General features: G+C 41.4%; 3 protein-coding genes across 5 annotated transcripts; 2 read left to right on the top strand and 1 right to left on the bottom strand.

Annotated features, from left to right (window-relative positions):
- The first annotated feature begins 1,659 nt into the window (after positions 1–1,659).
- On the top strand, positions 1,660–4,482 carry tcta (T cell leukemia translocation altered). The gene is made up of 3 exons (XM_080785400.1): positions 1,660–1,996; positions 2,228–2,279; positions 3,001–4,482. Exons 1-3 carry the CDS (start codon positions 1,786–1,788, stop codon positions 3,041–3,043), a joined length of 306 nt encoding a protein of 101 aa, XP_080641526.1. The 5' UTR covers positions 1,660–1,785; the 3' UTR covers positions 3,044–4,482.
- Positions 4,483–4,636: 154 nt separating this feature from the next.
- glyctk (glycerate kinase) lies at positions 4,637–8,607 on the bottom strand. Of its 3 annotated transcripts, XR_013965485.1 has the most exons (6): positions 8,488–8,607; positions 7,079–7,444; positions 6,833–6,984; positions 6,419–6,594; positions 5,187–6,328; positions 4,637–5,104 (listed from the first exon to the last, which is right to left on the bottom strand). XR_013965485.1 is itself a non-coding variant. In XM_080785377.1 (5 exons), the coding sequence occupies exons 2-5, from the start codon at positions 7,420–7,422 to the stop codon at positions 5,441–5,443; spliced, it is 1,560 nt and encodes a 519-aa protein (XP_080641503.1). In that variant the 5' UTR covers positions 7,423–7,444; positions 8,488–8,607; the 3' UTR covers positions 4,637–5,440. The 3 variants fall into 3 exon arrangements, 2 of the variants coding, with proteins under 2 accessions (XP_080641503.1, XP_080641504.1); XM_080785377.1 differs by having other exon boundaries at positions 4,637–6,328; XM_080785378.1 differs by having other exon boundaries at positions 4,637–6,328; positions 8,470–8,601.
- A 445-nt stretch (positions 8,608–9,052) lies between these two features.
- wdr82 (WD repeat domain 82) lies at positions 9,053–13,598 on the top strand. Its single transcript, XM_080776336.1, has 9 exons — positions 9,053–9,465; positions 10,074–10,171; positions 10,928–10,994; positions 11,145–11,244; positions 11,367–11,483; positions 12,238–12,393; positions 12,789–12,858; positions 13,104–13,246; positions 13,359–13,598. The coding sequence occupies exons 1-9, from the start codon at positions 9,305–9,307 to the stop codon at positions 13,386–13,388; spliced, it is 942 nt and encodes a 313-aa protein (XP_080632462.1). The 5' UTR covers positions 9,053–9,304; the 3' UTR covers positions 13,389–13,598.
- The last annotated feature ends 761 nt before the right edge of the window (positions 13,599–14,359 follow it).

Raw genomic sequence — 14,359 nt, 5'->3', positions numbered from 1 at the left:
TGTGTGTGTGTGTGTGTGTGTGTGTGTGTGTGTGTGTGTGTGTGTGTGTGTAGGGCCTTTACTGTTCCTAATATATGTAAACGACATGACATCAGCTTGTGACTGCAACTTGTTCCTGTTCGTAGATGACTCAGCACTGCTGGTCTCGGACAGGAACAAACTGCAGGTTGAAAAGACCCTCAGCTCCGAACTCGATAGAATCTGCACCTGGCTCGCTGATAACAAACTATCCTTAAACCTGGGAAAAACTGAATCCATTCTCTTCGGATCAAATAGTAATCTCAGCAAGGCAGATGGCTTCTTGGTTAGAGTGGGTGACAATATTATCACACCCACTACACCAGAGGGAGTGCAACAAACCATGTACAACCCAGATTCGGCACAAACAAGGGACTAAATTATTTTCGCTCCTATGCCACCAAAATGTGGAACGCCCTACCAACAGTCATTAAGACATGTGAATACCTTGACTCCTTAAAAACCGCTCTCAAAGAGCACCTACGGACGGCTGCAATTCGAAACTGGCCCCCGTAAAATCTGAATCCCCCCCCCTTTTTTCCCCTCACTGTATGTTTCTTTTCCCTTTTGCTTCCTTTATGATGAATTCCTGTTCTGTTCTTTAACTATATAGAAGTGTCTATTTGTACGTCTCTAAATGTTTTGATGAATTGAACATGGTGGACCCTGTTGTAAACAAGTGTAGGCCTAATGCTTAATGGGGTCGTCCACTCACAGTTAACAGTCTTTGTATTGAGTTTGTGCTTGAAATGTACTGTAATTCTGCAAACTGTGTGTGTGTGTGTGTGTGTGTGTGTGTGTGTGTGTGTGTGTGTGTGTGTGTGTGTGTGTGTGTGTGTGTGTGTGTGTGTGTGTGTGTGTGTGTGTGTGTGTGTGAGAGAGACGCAACTTGGCCTGTTGTAGCGCCACCATGAGGCTGATTTGAAAACTGTCAAGTGGCATTTCTTCCTCAGCCTATAGTGGGAATAGGCAGTCCCTTTTTGTCTTTCCGTTTGGCGTTTTAATCATATATAAGAGAGGGTGTTTCCATTGCAATGCTTTGATTGTTCTTAATATTTCTCAAACGAGCCTTCACTTTCCTGCAGGTAATTCTCTGGGGTGTTTTGGAACCAAACACATACATATTCAACGTTTCTTTACCTGTAACTGGCAGGTTAAGTGCTCTGGAAATATCCTCTTTAATGAAACCTGGCTACTTTGCTTTGCGTTGGTGCATCTATCCAAATGGTAGCTGTCTGCAGTAATACTGCCTACTGTTGTCACTTGTCAGAGTTGCTTGCTACACTATTAACTGCATTTGCAACACTGTGGTCAGCCTGTCTGTCGTTGCCGTGGTCGGCGCGTCTATCATGCGCTGTATATTGACTGGCTGTTTGATTGCAAACAGTTTTGTGGTGTCTGCGCCCGCACTCTTCACAGTGAATGCCTTGCGTTCTACAATTACTAAGTTTTTAATGAACAATTTCTAAACGGTATTCAGAAAAATAACCATATTTTATGTTTTAATTTACCACGAAATTAGAATTCAAATGGCCGTAAAAATACACGGACCGAAACAGTGTGCAGTATACAAGGCCAACATTAGGAGGCAGCAATACAGTGGATACACCAACGAGGGGCGCTTATCAAGAAGAAGAGATAGCACAGCATAGCAAGCTAGGTTCATGTACATAAATAACTATCCACCAAAGTCATCTCTAAAACAAGACATTTTATAGATACAACGTTATGTTTTCATTTAGGATACTAGCCAAATAACTGCCAACAATGGAGGAGTCGTGGGACTTTGAGTTTTTGTCTCGTATTGTTGACAGCTTCGTGTCTTTTCTCTCTGAATTCGTGGACGACTGGCTTGCTAATGATATGAGAGTGTCCATATTCAAGATACTGTTCAGTTGGTTGGTTTTCAGTCTTATTGCCATTCACTTTGCATGGAAGGTCTATGGAAACACTGTGAATGACATGTATTACAGACAAGGTGAGTGTTTCTGTTGAGCTCATGAAACGACAATATGTCTGGTCAGCACTTGTTGTTCTAGGTGTTGTTCAGTTCAGTACAATGTGTTAGTTATTTTTTTTTAGTACTGTACCATTGTTATTTTGTGCTGTGTTATTCAGTGCTAAGTTTGTTATTCAATAGTCTGTGTATTTAGTTTACCATGTGTTTGTTCAGTACTGTCTGTGTGCTTACAATGTGTTTGCTATTCAGGTACAGGGCAGAATGGAGGCACACCTGATACTGCGCCTCACCTGAGCGGATGGTAGGTGTCTGTCTATGCATCCATGTCCCTTCAGATGGCAAGCCCACCCTTTATACACTGTCTAATGTGTAGACCAGGGGTGTCAAACTCGTTTCACACGCAAAATGCAACTTCATGTGGGCCGTGTGTATCCCAGATCAGTTGTGCACACCTGCTCCCACAGCAATGCATTTAGCTTACATGTCTCAGTGCATCGAACATTGCATTCTTTAATTGCTGCTTCCAGAAACCTGACATCCCAAAGTTGGCTCTAACCAGCCTGTCATAATGTTATTTAGATATCAGTGTGCCGTGTGTTACTGTTAGCACAGTTTGGATTTGTAATGTTCTAATGTAGCCTGTTCTAAAGTCCCAAACATGTAAATGGTTGCTTTTTTCATCACTGCTTAAAGCTCGTTTACCTTTTGCGTTCTGAGTTGTCCTGCATACTTGTCACATTTTCCTCTGTGTGCCACACCGAACATATCAGACACACAGATTTGTTTGACTTGCTTTGACAGAAGTCAAAGGCAATCAGCCCTGGTGCTCTACTGGTCTTTATGCACAGTGGGTAGAACACAGCAGGCAGTAGACACCAGTAGGGAGAGATGGAGGTGAAAGAGCGGCTGCCCTGCCATACAGACAAATATTTTTGCGCTGGCAGTTTGCTCAATAGACCATTGATTGCATTATCATAGTTCCTTTCTTTTATGAGCATTTATTTTCTTTTCCATCCTCTTAGGGACAGTGCAGCAGGAGAAAACATCAAGACTCACAGAGACTAAATACAACCACATTACAGGACTATGGACCTTTGACAACCATACATACTGTTTGTTATATCTCCAAACACGTCGGCTGATTGAAGGTTTGCTCAGTTCCTGAAATGTGCCTTCAAGTTACTGGATAATGAAGCAACTTCAGTTAAGAAGAAGGAAGGATGCACCTGCTGGTGGCCGATATGGACACAATCAAATATCACATTTGACCAAATACCTTGATATTTATATTGTGGGGAGGATTACTATTGCTGCTTTCACTAAATATTTAGACACTGAGATTTTGTATAATATTTATTCATCAGTATTCAGTAATGCATACCCCCTATATAACAAAATGGTACAGACAAGTAGAACACATCAGTCAGGTAAGATCAGACATTTTGAAAACCAGGACAAGACTAAACGTATCATATGCCATATTATCCAATACTTAGTGTCATAACGCATTACAATATTTGTTGACAGCCTTACTAGTGATTATTTCGAACCTGTCTCATCACGTTTTATTCATATCTCTATGCCCATCTATATAGTACGTCATTCAACTCGGTAGCCTCCCAAGACATGTTACCATAACAGATCAAGATGGCGGATTAAGAACAAACATTCTTCTAAGATACTGAGCCTGATCTGTCATGCTGCTCTCTTATCACCAGTAGCCAATGGGTAGGGCTTTCCAGAACTAACTTTGCATTTTATTGTGATTTTGTCCCTTTTCAATGCATTGATAGCATGAAATGGGTGAGTTCTGTTGATTATGCTTGGGCATAATGGGAGTGAAGATAACTAGACATTGGGTTTTGGAAGCAGACATACATACCGGTATTGTGCTGTCCAGAACTGTTAACCCCATTTAGACCTGTGGTGACCTGAGGCGATTTTAAAAATGCCTTTTCTCAGGAACAAAGTTTTCCGATTTTAATACAAATGTTTCAAAAAAGAATATGTTGCTATAGCGACAGCTAATCTTAGAGTTGTTCCCGGATCGAAAGGTATAATAAAATATAGGTGTTCCAGGTCTAAATGGGTTTTTAAGTGAGACAATGTTTGTATCATTTGGAATTTTGTTATGAAAGGCAAATGTGTAGTACGAAAATGTAATTCAAATGTTGGCATTTGAATTTTTAAATTACATGATCAGAATAACACTGGACACTTTGCTTAGAGATTAATGTGCTGGAGGAACTACAGAAAGCTTGACTTAGAAAGACAAGGATGCTCTGAATTATGTAAGAGTGACTGATGTCTGTGAATACTTATTTTGATATACTTTGAGGTGGACAGGGTTATTCTTATGCTGCTCTTCCATGAAGAATGCACAGTGGCACTTGACTGCCAGGGCAATTGCCATCAATTGGACCATCTCATGACATCATTTTGTTCAAGACCATCTGTGTTGCATGGTAGTCATCTAAAATTGATATTAAATTTGCTCATGGCTACACCTGGCTGTCCTATAGATCCTTTCATACAAAGCATGTAGCTGAAGGTGCTTCAAAGAAATTAAAAATACAAAAATATTTGAGCCTTAACTATCATATTATGCAGTATAAAATTGTTAATTTATATCACTAGTAGAGTAGCAGGACGGGGGGATGTGTACTATAATAAACTAACATTTGCCTGTTATTGCCTGCTCTAAATTAAATCAGACCATTACTTGATTTTCTCAATTTGCTTTAATCGATTATAAAGATTCAGATGCAATTAAAAAAAAGCTTTTGATACATTCTGTATTAAAGACCAGACAGAGTGCAATCTCTAAATCTTCATGTTCATATCATGTAAACTGTAGAGCTTAGCCTCCTTGTGGATTCAAGTTCTCAGTCAACATGACTGATTACATTCATTTGGATTCTATATAGAGGACGGCATGTATTTCTCTGTTGCTCTGCTCTGCTGGAAAAGTCAAGCCCTGCTACACTAATAATTTATTTTAAATAATACATTTTACCGGTATTTAATTGTTCAAACTAGCAATAGAAAATGTTAATCATATTCCATAAAATCCCAAATTATATATATATATTATTTATTATATTTAATAAAAGAAAGGGTTAAAGCCTCAATCTGCAATTTCATCAGCTGGTTGACTAATTAAATAGCAGGAACATAAGTTGGGAACAATTTAATCAAAATGTTTTACATAGTGCTAAACTGTAAGTGCTTTTTCACAAATTGCAGACTTGGACTTGGCCTGACACAATTTTAATCCCATCCAACTGTTTATAGGTGAGCCGCAAACTGACCCTACATAGTACATACTGGTATACGTATAACAGTATGTATATGGACAGTATGTCACTACCTGCAAATTCATCCACCTTGGGTGTGGAAGTCTCATCTATGCACTCCTCTAGTTGCCTTGCAACTATGCTATATGCTTTGTGTTTTAGTCAATTATGTGTTAGTGGGAAGTGAAGGAATAATCAGCATGTGCACATCCATCACATTAGTGCCTGTTAGACCAGGTACAAGCAGACGCTGTCCGTCAGAGAGTTGTGAAAAGAAAGTAAAAGAATCATTGTTAGAAATGGTGCCATCAATGTCAAGTCCTTGTGCTTGTGCTTCTTCCCACAACCCTCCATCGGTGACGGCCCCTGCTGCCTCAGTGGGTCCATCCTGGCCATCAGTTCCACCACTCAGGAATACAGGACCCTTTGGTGGGAGATGCATGCCCCTAAACTCCAGCGCCACTCGCAGAGCCAGCTCCTGGTTACGCCCACCCCGCCCTTTGCCTGTTAGCTCAACAGTAGGCTCGCCCCCCGCCAACACGCATGTAGTACCCCAGCCTTCTGCACGCGCTTCATCCAGGACTCGCATCACACGGTGCAGGTCCCAGCTCTGTACGCCAACCTCAGGTCCCACCTTTAACACTTCAGCAACAAGTTCAGGAGGAGGCGCATGCTGAGAAGAAGCAAACCGCCCCAGTAGGCCGTACAGGCGGGACACTGCCCTTACATCCCCACAGACTCCTGGTGAAAGCACAACAGGACGGAAACCTAATTCTCGCGCACGGTTGCCTGCACACTGAAGTGCAATGCTGTTGGAGCCGATCACAGCATTGAGAACATGCCCGGTGCTGTCCGATTGCTCCTTTCTTTCTTGGCCCTGTGGACTTGCCCTACCAAGGACTTCCTTTACAGAGTCAGGGAGAGAGGGACAGACCTTGTAACGTTCAAGGATTGCCCAGACGTCCTCTGAACACACTTGACTCGACACTGTGGGCCCGCTGGCTATCAGGTCAAGTGGATCTCCAATCACATCAGACAGTATAAGTGAAATGACCTGTAGAGATGATACCAAACTATTGGGATTAGTTCATTTATCGATTAGTTCATTTATCAGAACAACAATAAAAAAGCATAAAGCATTTACCTGAGCGGGGTAAGCACAGTGTGCAAGCCGCCCACCCTTCAACAATGACAGGGCACGGCGTACAGTGTTCAGCTCCTGAATAGTGGCACCAGCACCGGCAAGTTTACGCGTTACATCCTGTTTCTCTTGTAGGGAGATTGGTGGGATGGGTGCTGGTAGGAGTGCAGAGCCTCCACCTAGGAAAAATGTGAAAACCCTGTTAGAGATTACAGTCTAGTCTACATATGGTGATTATAGGCCTATGACTATATGTAAAGAGGGAACATGACGATTACCCACATTAAATCTGGTATCCCTGTTTTATGTGGCAATTGTCAAAATGTGTGAACATCAACAAGCTGTGTAACATCACAGCTGTGTAGCATCATTGTTAACATATTGTGATCTTGTAGATCGGCTATAGTTCTATTTTACCTGAAATTAGTACAAGTAGCAAGTCTGTTTCCGTCAGTTCACTGGCTAGCTGTTTGATGCATTCAGCTGCATTCTGGGCATCAGCATCGGGCAAGTTGTGTTTAGCTCCCTCCATAACTTTGATAGAGCTACCATTTTTCAAAAGCATCTGTCTGAGATGAAAATGAGAAAACATTAAGGCAGCCCTGTCTCACTGGCTAACATAGTGGGTACAGTAGGTGTTGCCACTGTAAGGTTTCTGCTTACTCTTTCCCGTGATGCCGTAAGGTCTCCTGAATACCATGTGGCACACTGATCACTCCTTTGACAAGGTGGTCCCCTAAAATCCTCTCTGCCTCCGCGGCCATACCCAGCACGGCTTTGCCGAATCCCACCAAGTGCAAGTTGTGTCTGAGCATGAAAGAGCGGCCATCGATAAGTATGGAGTCTTCCTTGCGCTCTATGCTCCGCCGGACCACAATGTTTGGCTGTACGGCTTCCACGGCTGCACCGAACACCTCTCGTGCCCGTGAGTCCAATGACATTCTGCAGCACAGAGAGCTCCTCACCAGAAGAGATGAAGGCCGAAACAGGGAGAGAACACGAGCCATGGGGGAAAGTTCAAGAAAGCACCTGAGGAATGAGAAATCCATATTGTACATAATAAATAAAACTATCAAAATTATAGAAAGAACATCATGCTTAGTAGAAGTAGTTACCCTAAAAAGATGTCCATATACATGAATGCGTCATGTGGATAAAAATGCTAGTCAAATTAGTTTCACATTTCACTCTAAAATAATTACATTTAAGCCTACCTTTGCAAATAGGAAACAGAGATGTACGCTGAGGTAATCTCACTGAACAGTATGATAGTGCGGTAAATATCTGGCCAGAGGCTGACTGGACTTGATGTGTACCCTCTGTGTAATGATTGACTCAGTTTGACCAGAGGGCAAAACATTGCCCAACTGTGCATTTTTGTGTTTTCACATGGTTTTGTTTTTTCATATCTGGGTCTTCATAAAGCAAGGCTCGGTTAAATGTTCAATATTGGCAGATTACAGGCCCTATGTTCCTTCAATTCAAGGTTAGGCTTGGGATAGCAATTTTAGCTTTGATGGAACAGGGCTGAGGGAATTTATAAGCTAGACACATTGCAGGCCTACCTGTCCAAAAATAACACCCCCCTAAACAAACCAATCAAGTTTGAGAAAAAGAAAAGTCAACTTATTTTGAGAACACAAACCTGTTTACACGAGCTGACTTACTTTACATTATATATGTGCGTGTGCCAGAAAGAACGTTAATAACTTAGTCACTCTATGGTAATAGCTGAAAACCTCACAAGATGGCGCCACCTGTCCGTTGAACTCAATGGTTGAGCCTTGGTTGTCGCTCGTTCTGATATCAATCATATCACTGTCTGACTGCTAGCCTCGGAAACCCATACGTTTTTATTTCCAGGGAGAAATATGAGACTGACCGACATTTCAAGTAACGTACGTCAATGCTGTTGTTGGTGTGAGCAGGGCAGGCTGTGTACCCACTCTACTGTACATCATGTACAGACAGTAACAGTAGCAAACATGCACAAATTGCCATCCAACGCAACAACACAGACAGAGCCACAGACAAAACATTTCATGTGAAATCACCATGCATGTAAGGCGCACCTGGATCCGTCGTTGTGAAATTTGTGAACGCCATGTGGATTTACAGATTATAATACAGACTGTAAAAGGAGTCAAATCAAAGGTAAAACTTTTCCAATCGATCACGATTGATGACGGAAGTAGATCGTGTACGTGTATCGCGAGACGTGAGCGTCTCTTTGGGATTTGGAGCAGGAGTGGAGAAATTAAATCATATCAACATGTGAAGCTGTTCCAGTCTATGGTTCCAGTAGGCATAATCCAGTAGGTGGTGGCAGAGCAACGTTTACAGAAGCCAACCGCTATAATACAAGAAACCTACAAGAACTGTCTATTTCTTTACTTCTTCCATTTGGCTCTAATGTTGTATTGTCTGTATAAAAAAATACTCATTTGTTTGTGTTTGTATGTCTTATTGAATAATAAGAATAAAGCTCGAATATAATTATATAAACCTTGAATAAACCAGAATAATAAAACCCAACATGGTATGCCAGTGCAGTAGGCGGCAGTGTCTGCGCGGCTCAGAGGCGCAACCCGCCAACCAAGACCCTCTGCCAAGACCGTCGAGGAGGAAGAAGGATATGCGCGTTACCAAATGTTGCAAAGGCGGTGCTTTTCTTTCTGTGTTTTATTATCCCGCACAACCACAGGCGGGCTTTCTTTACTGTCTTTAAACTGGGAAATAATCTAACATAAGATACGTTTAGTTGCAGCACCACCTTTTATTTCTATAAATAATAATTACAATAGTATATTAAAAAATACATTTTTAGCGAGGGAGTGCAGCAGTAGTAGTAGTGGCTGGCTGCGCCCCCCCACCTCACAGCAGGCCAACATGAAGCTGACGGACAATGTGCTGCGGAGTTTCAGGGTGGCGAAGGTTTTCCGGGAGAATTCAGACAAAATCAACTGTTTTGACTTCAGCTCGAACGGTGAAACAATCATATCCAGCAGCGACGACGACTCCCTGGTCTTATACGACTGCCAGGAGGGAAAGTACGAGTGGATTTTACATTCTAAATATTAAATAATGTCACCGCATTCACGTTCGCTAGCTAACCCATCGTCCTCGTCATGAGATTCGTTTTTATCGCCTCCCCCCACCTCCCAAAAAAGGACAGATCTACAAGCTACCAACGCGCCCCCCCTGTGACGCGATGGTAGTTTGTAGATCTGTTAATTTCGTGCTGAAGCAAAAAGACATCGCACGGGGTCCAGTTTTCCAGTAAGGCCCGCTGGACACAGCAGAGGCCCCGGTCTTGCGTTAAATTCCAGGCTGCTGTTGGTGATAGCCTAGCCCCGGCTGTGTTCTACCTGATCCCCGCGGCTTGGATGGAAAGATAGTCGCAGGTCTTCATGTGATTTGAGACTTAAAGACGTGTTTTTATTTTAGCTGTAGTTTCTAATTCAAGTAGTATTCTTTTTATTCGTTTATTTGGTTTTCTTTTGGCTTGCCTTAATGTTTATATCCTTTTGATAATATTGTATTTGAACGCCACTGCAACTCCATGCAAATCTGCTGGTAGAATGTATTGATAGGAATGTAATATTTTCATATTAAATGTATTCACTTCCTCTTCTTAACTAAATCTAATATTCTGCAGGCCCAAACGAACACTCTACAGTAAAAAGTATGGAGTGGATCTCATCAGATACACACATGCAGCAAACACAGTGGTCTACAGCTCGAACAAAATCGATGGTATGTTATATTGATAATGATGTATTACCATGCCTTTTTTGTAGCCTCATAAATCATGTTTATGTGACTTTTTAACCCCTTGAACCCCAGCATCTCCATTCTGGGAGGAACATTTGCCGATCTACAAGCTCACAATGCAATGCTTGGTGAGCTTGTAGATTGGCTATTTTTGGTGAAGATATTTGGTGTAGTTCGGGGGAACGGCGCATGTACAGAGAAACTCGATCGTTCGTTTTACTAAGACTAGAGGGTTTAAGTGGTTGAGTTTGGGGTGCAAACAATGGACCAAGATGCTGGATACAGGCAGGAAGGACCCCTGAGGACTTCTGTTTTGGACATGCTGCTCACCTTGGTCTGAGGTAGTTGTTTGTACAGTTTGAGGGTCTGTGATTCTGCCCCATACAGGAGCTAACTGTACAAGTGACTGCCTTGCCCAGGGCTGAGTCCACTCCTCTGACCTGCCCGTAACATTTTGGACACCAGTTCAGTTTTGTGTTGTGTTGTGCTGTCCTGTCCTGTGTGTGTGTGTGTGTGTGTGTGTGTGTGTGTGTGTGTGTGTGTGTGTGTGTGTGTGTGTGTGTGTGTGTGTGTGTGTGTGTGTGTGTGTGTGTGTGTGTGTGTGTGTGTGTGTGTGTGTGTGTGTGTGTGTGTGTGTGTGTGTGTGTGTGTGTGTGTGTGTGTGTGTACAATTTATATAATCATGTAAAATGTCTATAATTTTATCTCCTGTCCTTAACTCTGTGTTGTTTCTTCAAGACACTATCCGGTACCTCTCGCTGCACGACAACAAATACATCCGCTACTTTCCTGGGCATAACAAAAGGTGAGGAGTGATGAATTAACATTAAGTGATGTTTATAGTTCACAAGGGTTATATGCTGCAAAATAAAATAAAATGGAGTTTCAGTGACTGACACAGGCATGCATAGAAGTATAAATTACGTTAACCGTTTGTTTGTGTTCACTTATCTAGAGTCACATCACTGTCCATGTCTCCTGTGGATGACACGTTTATCTCCGGCTCATTAGATAAAACGATAAGGCTATGGGATCTCCGGTCTCCCAACTGTCAGGCAAGTTTCCTAATTTTCCCTCCATCCCATTCTAGTGTGATTTGTTATGTCTGAACTCTGAACTCTCATCAGTGAGCATAAGCATCTTGTGTAAAGCTGTACTCTTTCATTGCCACTTTCAGGGTCTGATGCACCTACAGGGCAAACCAGTGTGCTCGTTTGATCCAGAGGGTCTCATTTTTGCAGCTGGAATAAATTCAGAAATGGTTAAACTTTATGACCTGCGGTCGTTTGACAAGGTGAGAAAGGATTTTGACCATATATTTAGTTAATGGATTCAAACATCGATTGTCATTTTAGCCATATCCCGGCTATAAGGACAAGTGAAGTTTTTTTGTGTATAAGCCCTTAGAGTTCTTAACCCCCAAACATGACAATGTTGGATTCAATACAAGGATTTGTTTTGTATCACTATCACAAACAGAAAAGTTGAAAAACAAGACTAAAATGAGGCACAAGATTATCCACAGTAAAACTTTATCAAAAATGTATAACATGCTTTAACTCTGTCATATACTTCAAAAACATTGCTTTTTAAGCTGATATATAAATGTTATACTACTTCCCGAAGTTCCTGTGTAAACTGTCTAGTGCACGAGCGAGGAAAAAGCTTGGGCATGTGCATCGTTTGGTCATAAGAGGATTTAGCCTGGAAGTGTTTTAAACAAAGTTTCAGAGAAAAAGCAATGTTTTGAGGACATGGATACGGGATTTAAACTGTGTTGCTATTAATCTTTGACCCCTATTTTTCCCCCAGTTTTCTTGTCTTTCATCGCTATTCTTAGTTTTTGGATTTTTGTTCACCGTAAAGGATGGTTATGCAAATGTAAATTCTCCTTGTATTCATTCAAGCCGCCAACAGTGAAAGTAATTTAGGGAAGCGCCTGGCTCCTTTAATCACAGCTACAGTCTTATGGGCACACATTTAACACGGGAAACAAATTGCTTCATGCTACTGACTGAGCTAATGTGACATACATTTATTTTTTGCAGGGTCCCTTTGCAACCTTTAAGCTCCAATATGATCGCACATGTGAGTGGACAGGACTTAAATTCAGCAATGATGGAAAACTCATTCTTCTGGCTACCAACGGGGGAGCCCTTCGCCTCTTAGATGCTTTCAAGGGCGCTGTGTTACATTCCTTTGGGGTAAGAGATCACTCGCATTTATAGCGACACATAAAACCACAACGGCCAGTGGAAAGATTTGTTATTTGAGGCAAAGGCATATAGTCTCATACAACCTAAATCATGTTGCTTTGACAGCCTGTCAAATCTAGATTCAAGATTCATGTTGTTATTTGTCACATACTCAAACATGTATGAGCAGTTAAATGGTGGTGTGGCAAGTAATGTCTAATAATGCAAGAAGATAAATTGCAAATGCAAAGTCATAGTTAAGGAAGGAAGTGTCCTCATGAATGACATTGGAATAGGATATAGTTGTAGACTTGCACCTTCCCTGAGACCAAGCGTTTACAGAATTAACCATCAATTCTATACTGATGCCATTAATGCTCACAATTATGCTTTGTTTCCCACAGGGCTACAATAACAGTAAAGCTGTAACACTAGAGGCATCCTTCACCCCTGATTCTCAATTTGTAATGATTGGTAAGTCAAATGTAAGTTATATACGACTGTATAGGCTTTTCATGTTTTACAACACAAAAAACTGCAAGAAACTTTAAATAAAAACAAGATGTACAGGTATTAATAAAATAATTGTGCTTGGCCGCACTGAATAAACTTGTTTGTGATGTATTGTGCTTTTATGACTACCGTATATTTGAATTCTTATGGCTGTGACCATTATTTATATTTAATATCTACATATCAATTGGTTCTTTGTTTTCCAGGTTCTGAGGATGGAAAGATCCATGTTTGGAACGCAGAGAGCGGCATGAAAGTGGCTCTACTGGATGGGAAGCACACGGGGCCCGTCACCTGCTTACAGTTCAACCCCAAGTTCATGACATTTGCAAGTGCCTGTTCAAACATGGTGAGCCAACAATATAGAGGCCATGCATGCACACACATGCTGTTTTGATCTAATATGACTTGAACTCGCACGACTAGGTACAAACCTAACGACACTCTCTCGTCCTCTGCAGGCATTCTGGCTCCCCACGATTGATGACTGATAACTGATAACAGCAAGGCAAAGAAAACGGTCTTAGGAGACTAAATGCAAAGAAAGAGCCCAGTAGGGGTCACCAGATCAGATGTTTGATTTTCACATTAAATGTATCATGTTCATTGTTTATTGTAAATAAGTGCAGAAAATGTCATTTTTTTCCACCAACTTTTATACATGTATTTAACATTAAATATGTTTTCTTTGTAAGATACAACATGTCAATTTGATTTATTTGTGAAATTGTGACAACTGTGCTTTTAGAAATGCAGACCATCCTACTAGCCTTCATCCACGTTGCTCCTCAGTGGGTTGACCAGTCGGTGTGCTTGGACTCGCCAACTCACCCTAACCCAACGCCAGCAGAGAGAAGGCTCATTGACTTTATGGCCATTCATTCATTTTTCTCCTCAGTGGGTTGTTGTATTGATCAGAATTTTTTATTTAAGATGTTTATTAGCATTTGTTGTTGTCTTAAGTCTGCACATAGGTGTGGTGTGCACTAGCCTGGCTTTGGCCAGACTCATAACGTGATTTCACTGACGCTAACTTTCGGGGAGGAAGCTTCAGTGAATCCATGTTATGAGTCTGGCCAAATCCAGACTAGGTGTGCTCATCCCTGGGTAAATGACTAGTTTATTACTGCCAAGTAGTACTTATAGTCAGGGAATATTATCCGATGAATGTCAAATCTGAATACATTTCTTACCAAGAAATGTCTTCACCAATGTGTTTGTAAAGGTGTCTACTAACATATCCCACATGGGTTTCTATTCAACCAACCTAGGGGAATTTTTGACAGCTGCTGAAAGTTGGGGTACCATCAACATCCAATCTAAGGCAAAATGTTCTAATTATCGTTATGCTTTAAGCATAACGAAATGTACACATGCTACTTAAAGTTTAAGTAGCATGTGACACAAACTATCCATGACTGAATCCATTCCAAGCATTAGATTTGCATGAAAAACACTCCTT

Source organism: Protomyctophum bolini (assembly GCF_963924005.1).
Source record: "Protomyctophum bolini genome assembly, chromosome: 2".
Lineage (NCBI taxonomy): Eukaryota > Metazoa > Chordata > Actinopteri > Myctophiformes > Myctophidae > Protomyctophum > Protomyctophum bolini.
The sequence above is the reverse complement of the archived record's forward strand: the minus strand, read 5'-3'. Positions and strand labels throughout refer to the sequence as shown.

Excerpts from the sequence above, each read along its gene's own strand:
- wdr82 (XM_080776336.1), top strand. The coding sequence starts at position 9,305 with ATGAAGCTGACGGACAATGTGCTGCGGAGTTTCAGGGTGGCGAAGGTT. Across the intron at positions 10,172-10,927 it reads CAGCTCGAACAAAATCGATG|ACACTATCCGGTACCTCTCG; the intron begins GTATGTTATATT and ends TGTTTCTTCAAG. Across the intron at positions 10,995-11,144 it reads TTTCCTGGGCATAACAAAAG|AGTCACATCACTGTCCATGT; the intron begins GTGAGGAGTGAT and ends TCACTTATCTAG.
- glyctk (XM_080785377.1), bottom strand. The coding sequence starts at position 7,422 with ATGGCTCGTGTTCTCTCCCTGTTTCGGCCTTCATCTCTTCTGGTGAGG. Across the intron at positions 6,985-7,078 it reads TTACGGCATCACGGGAAAGA|ACAGATGCTTTTGAAAAATG; the intron begins GTAAGCAGAAAC and ends TTTTCATCTCAG. Across the intron at positions 6,329-6,418 it reads ACTGTGCTTACCCCGCTCAG|GTCATTTCACTTATACTGTC; the intron begins GTAAATGCTTTA and ends TCATCTCTACAG.
- tcta (XM_080785400.1), top strand. The coding sequence starts at position 1,786 with ATGGAGGAGTCGTGGGACTTTGAGTTTTTGTCTCGTATTGTTGACAGC. Across the intron at positions 1,997-2,227 it reads TGACATGTATTACAGACAAG|GTACAGGGCAGAATGGAGGC; the intron begins GTGAGTGTTTCT and ends TTTGCTATTCAG. Across the intron at positions 2,280-3,000 it reads GCGCCTCACCTGAGCGGATG|GGACAGTGCAGCAGGAGAAA; the intron begins GTAGGTGTCTGT and ends CCATCCTCTTAG.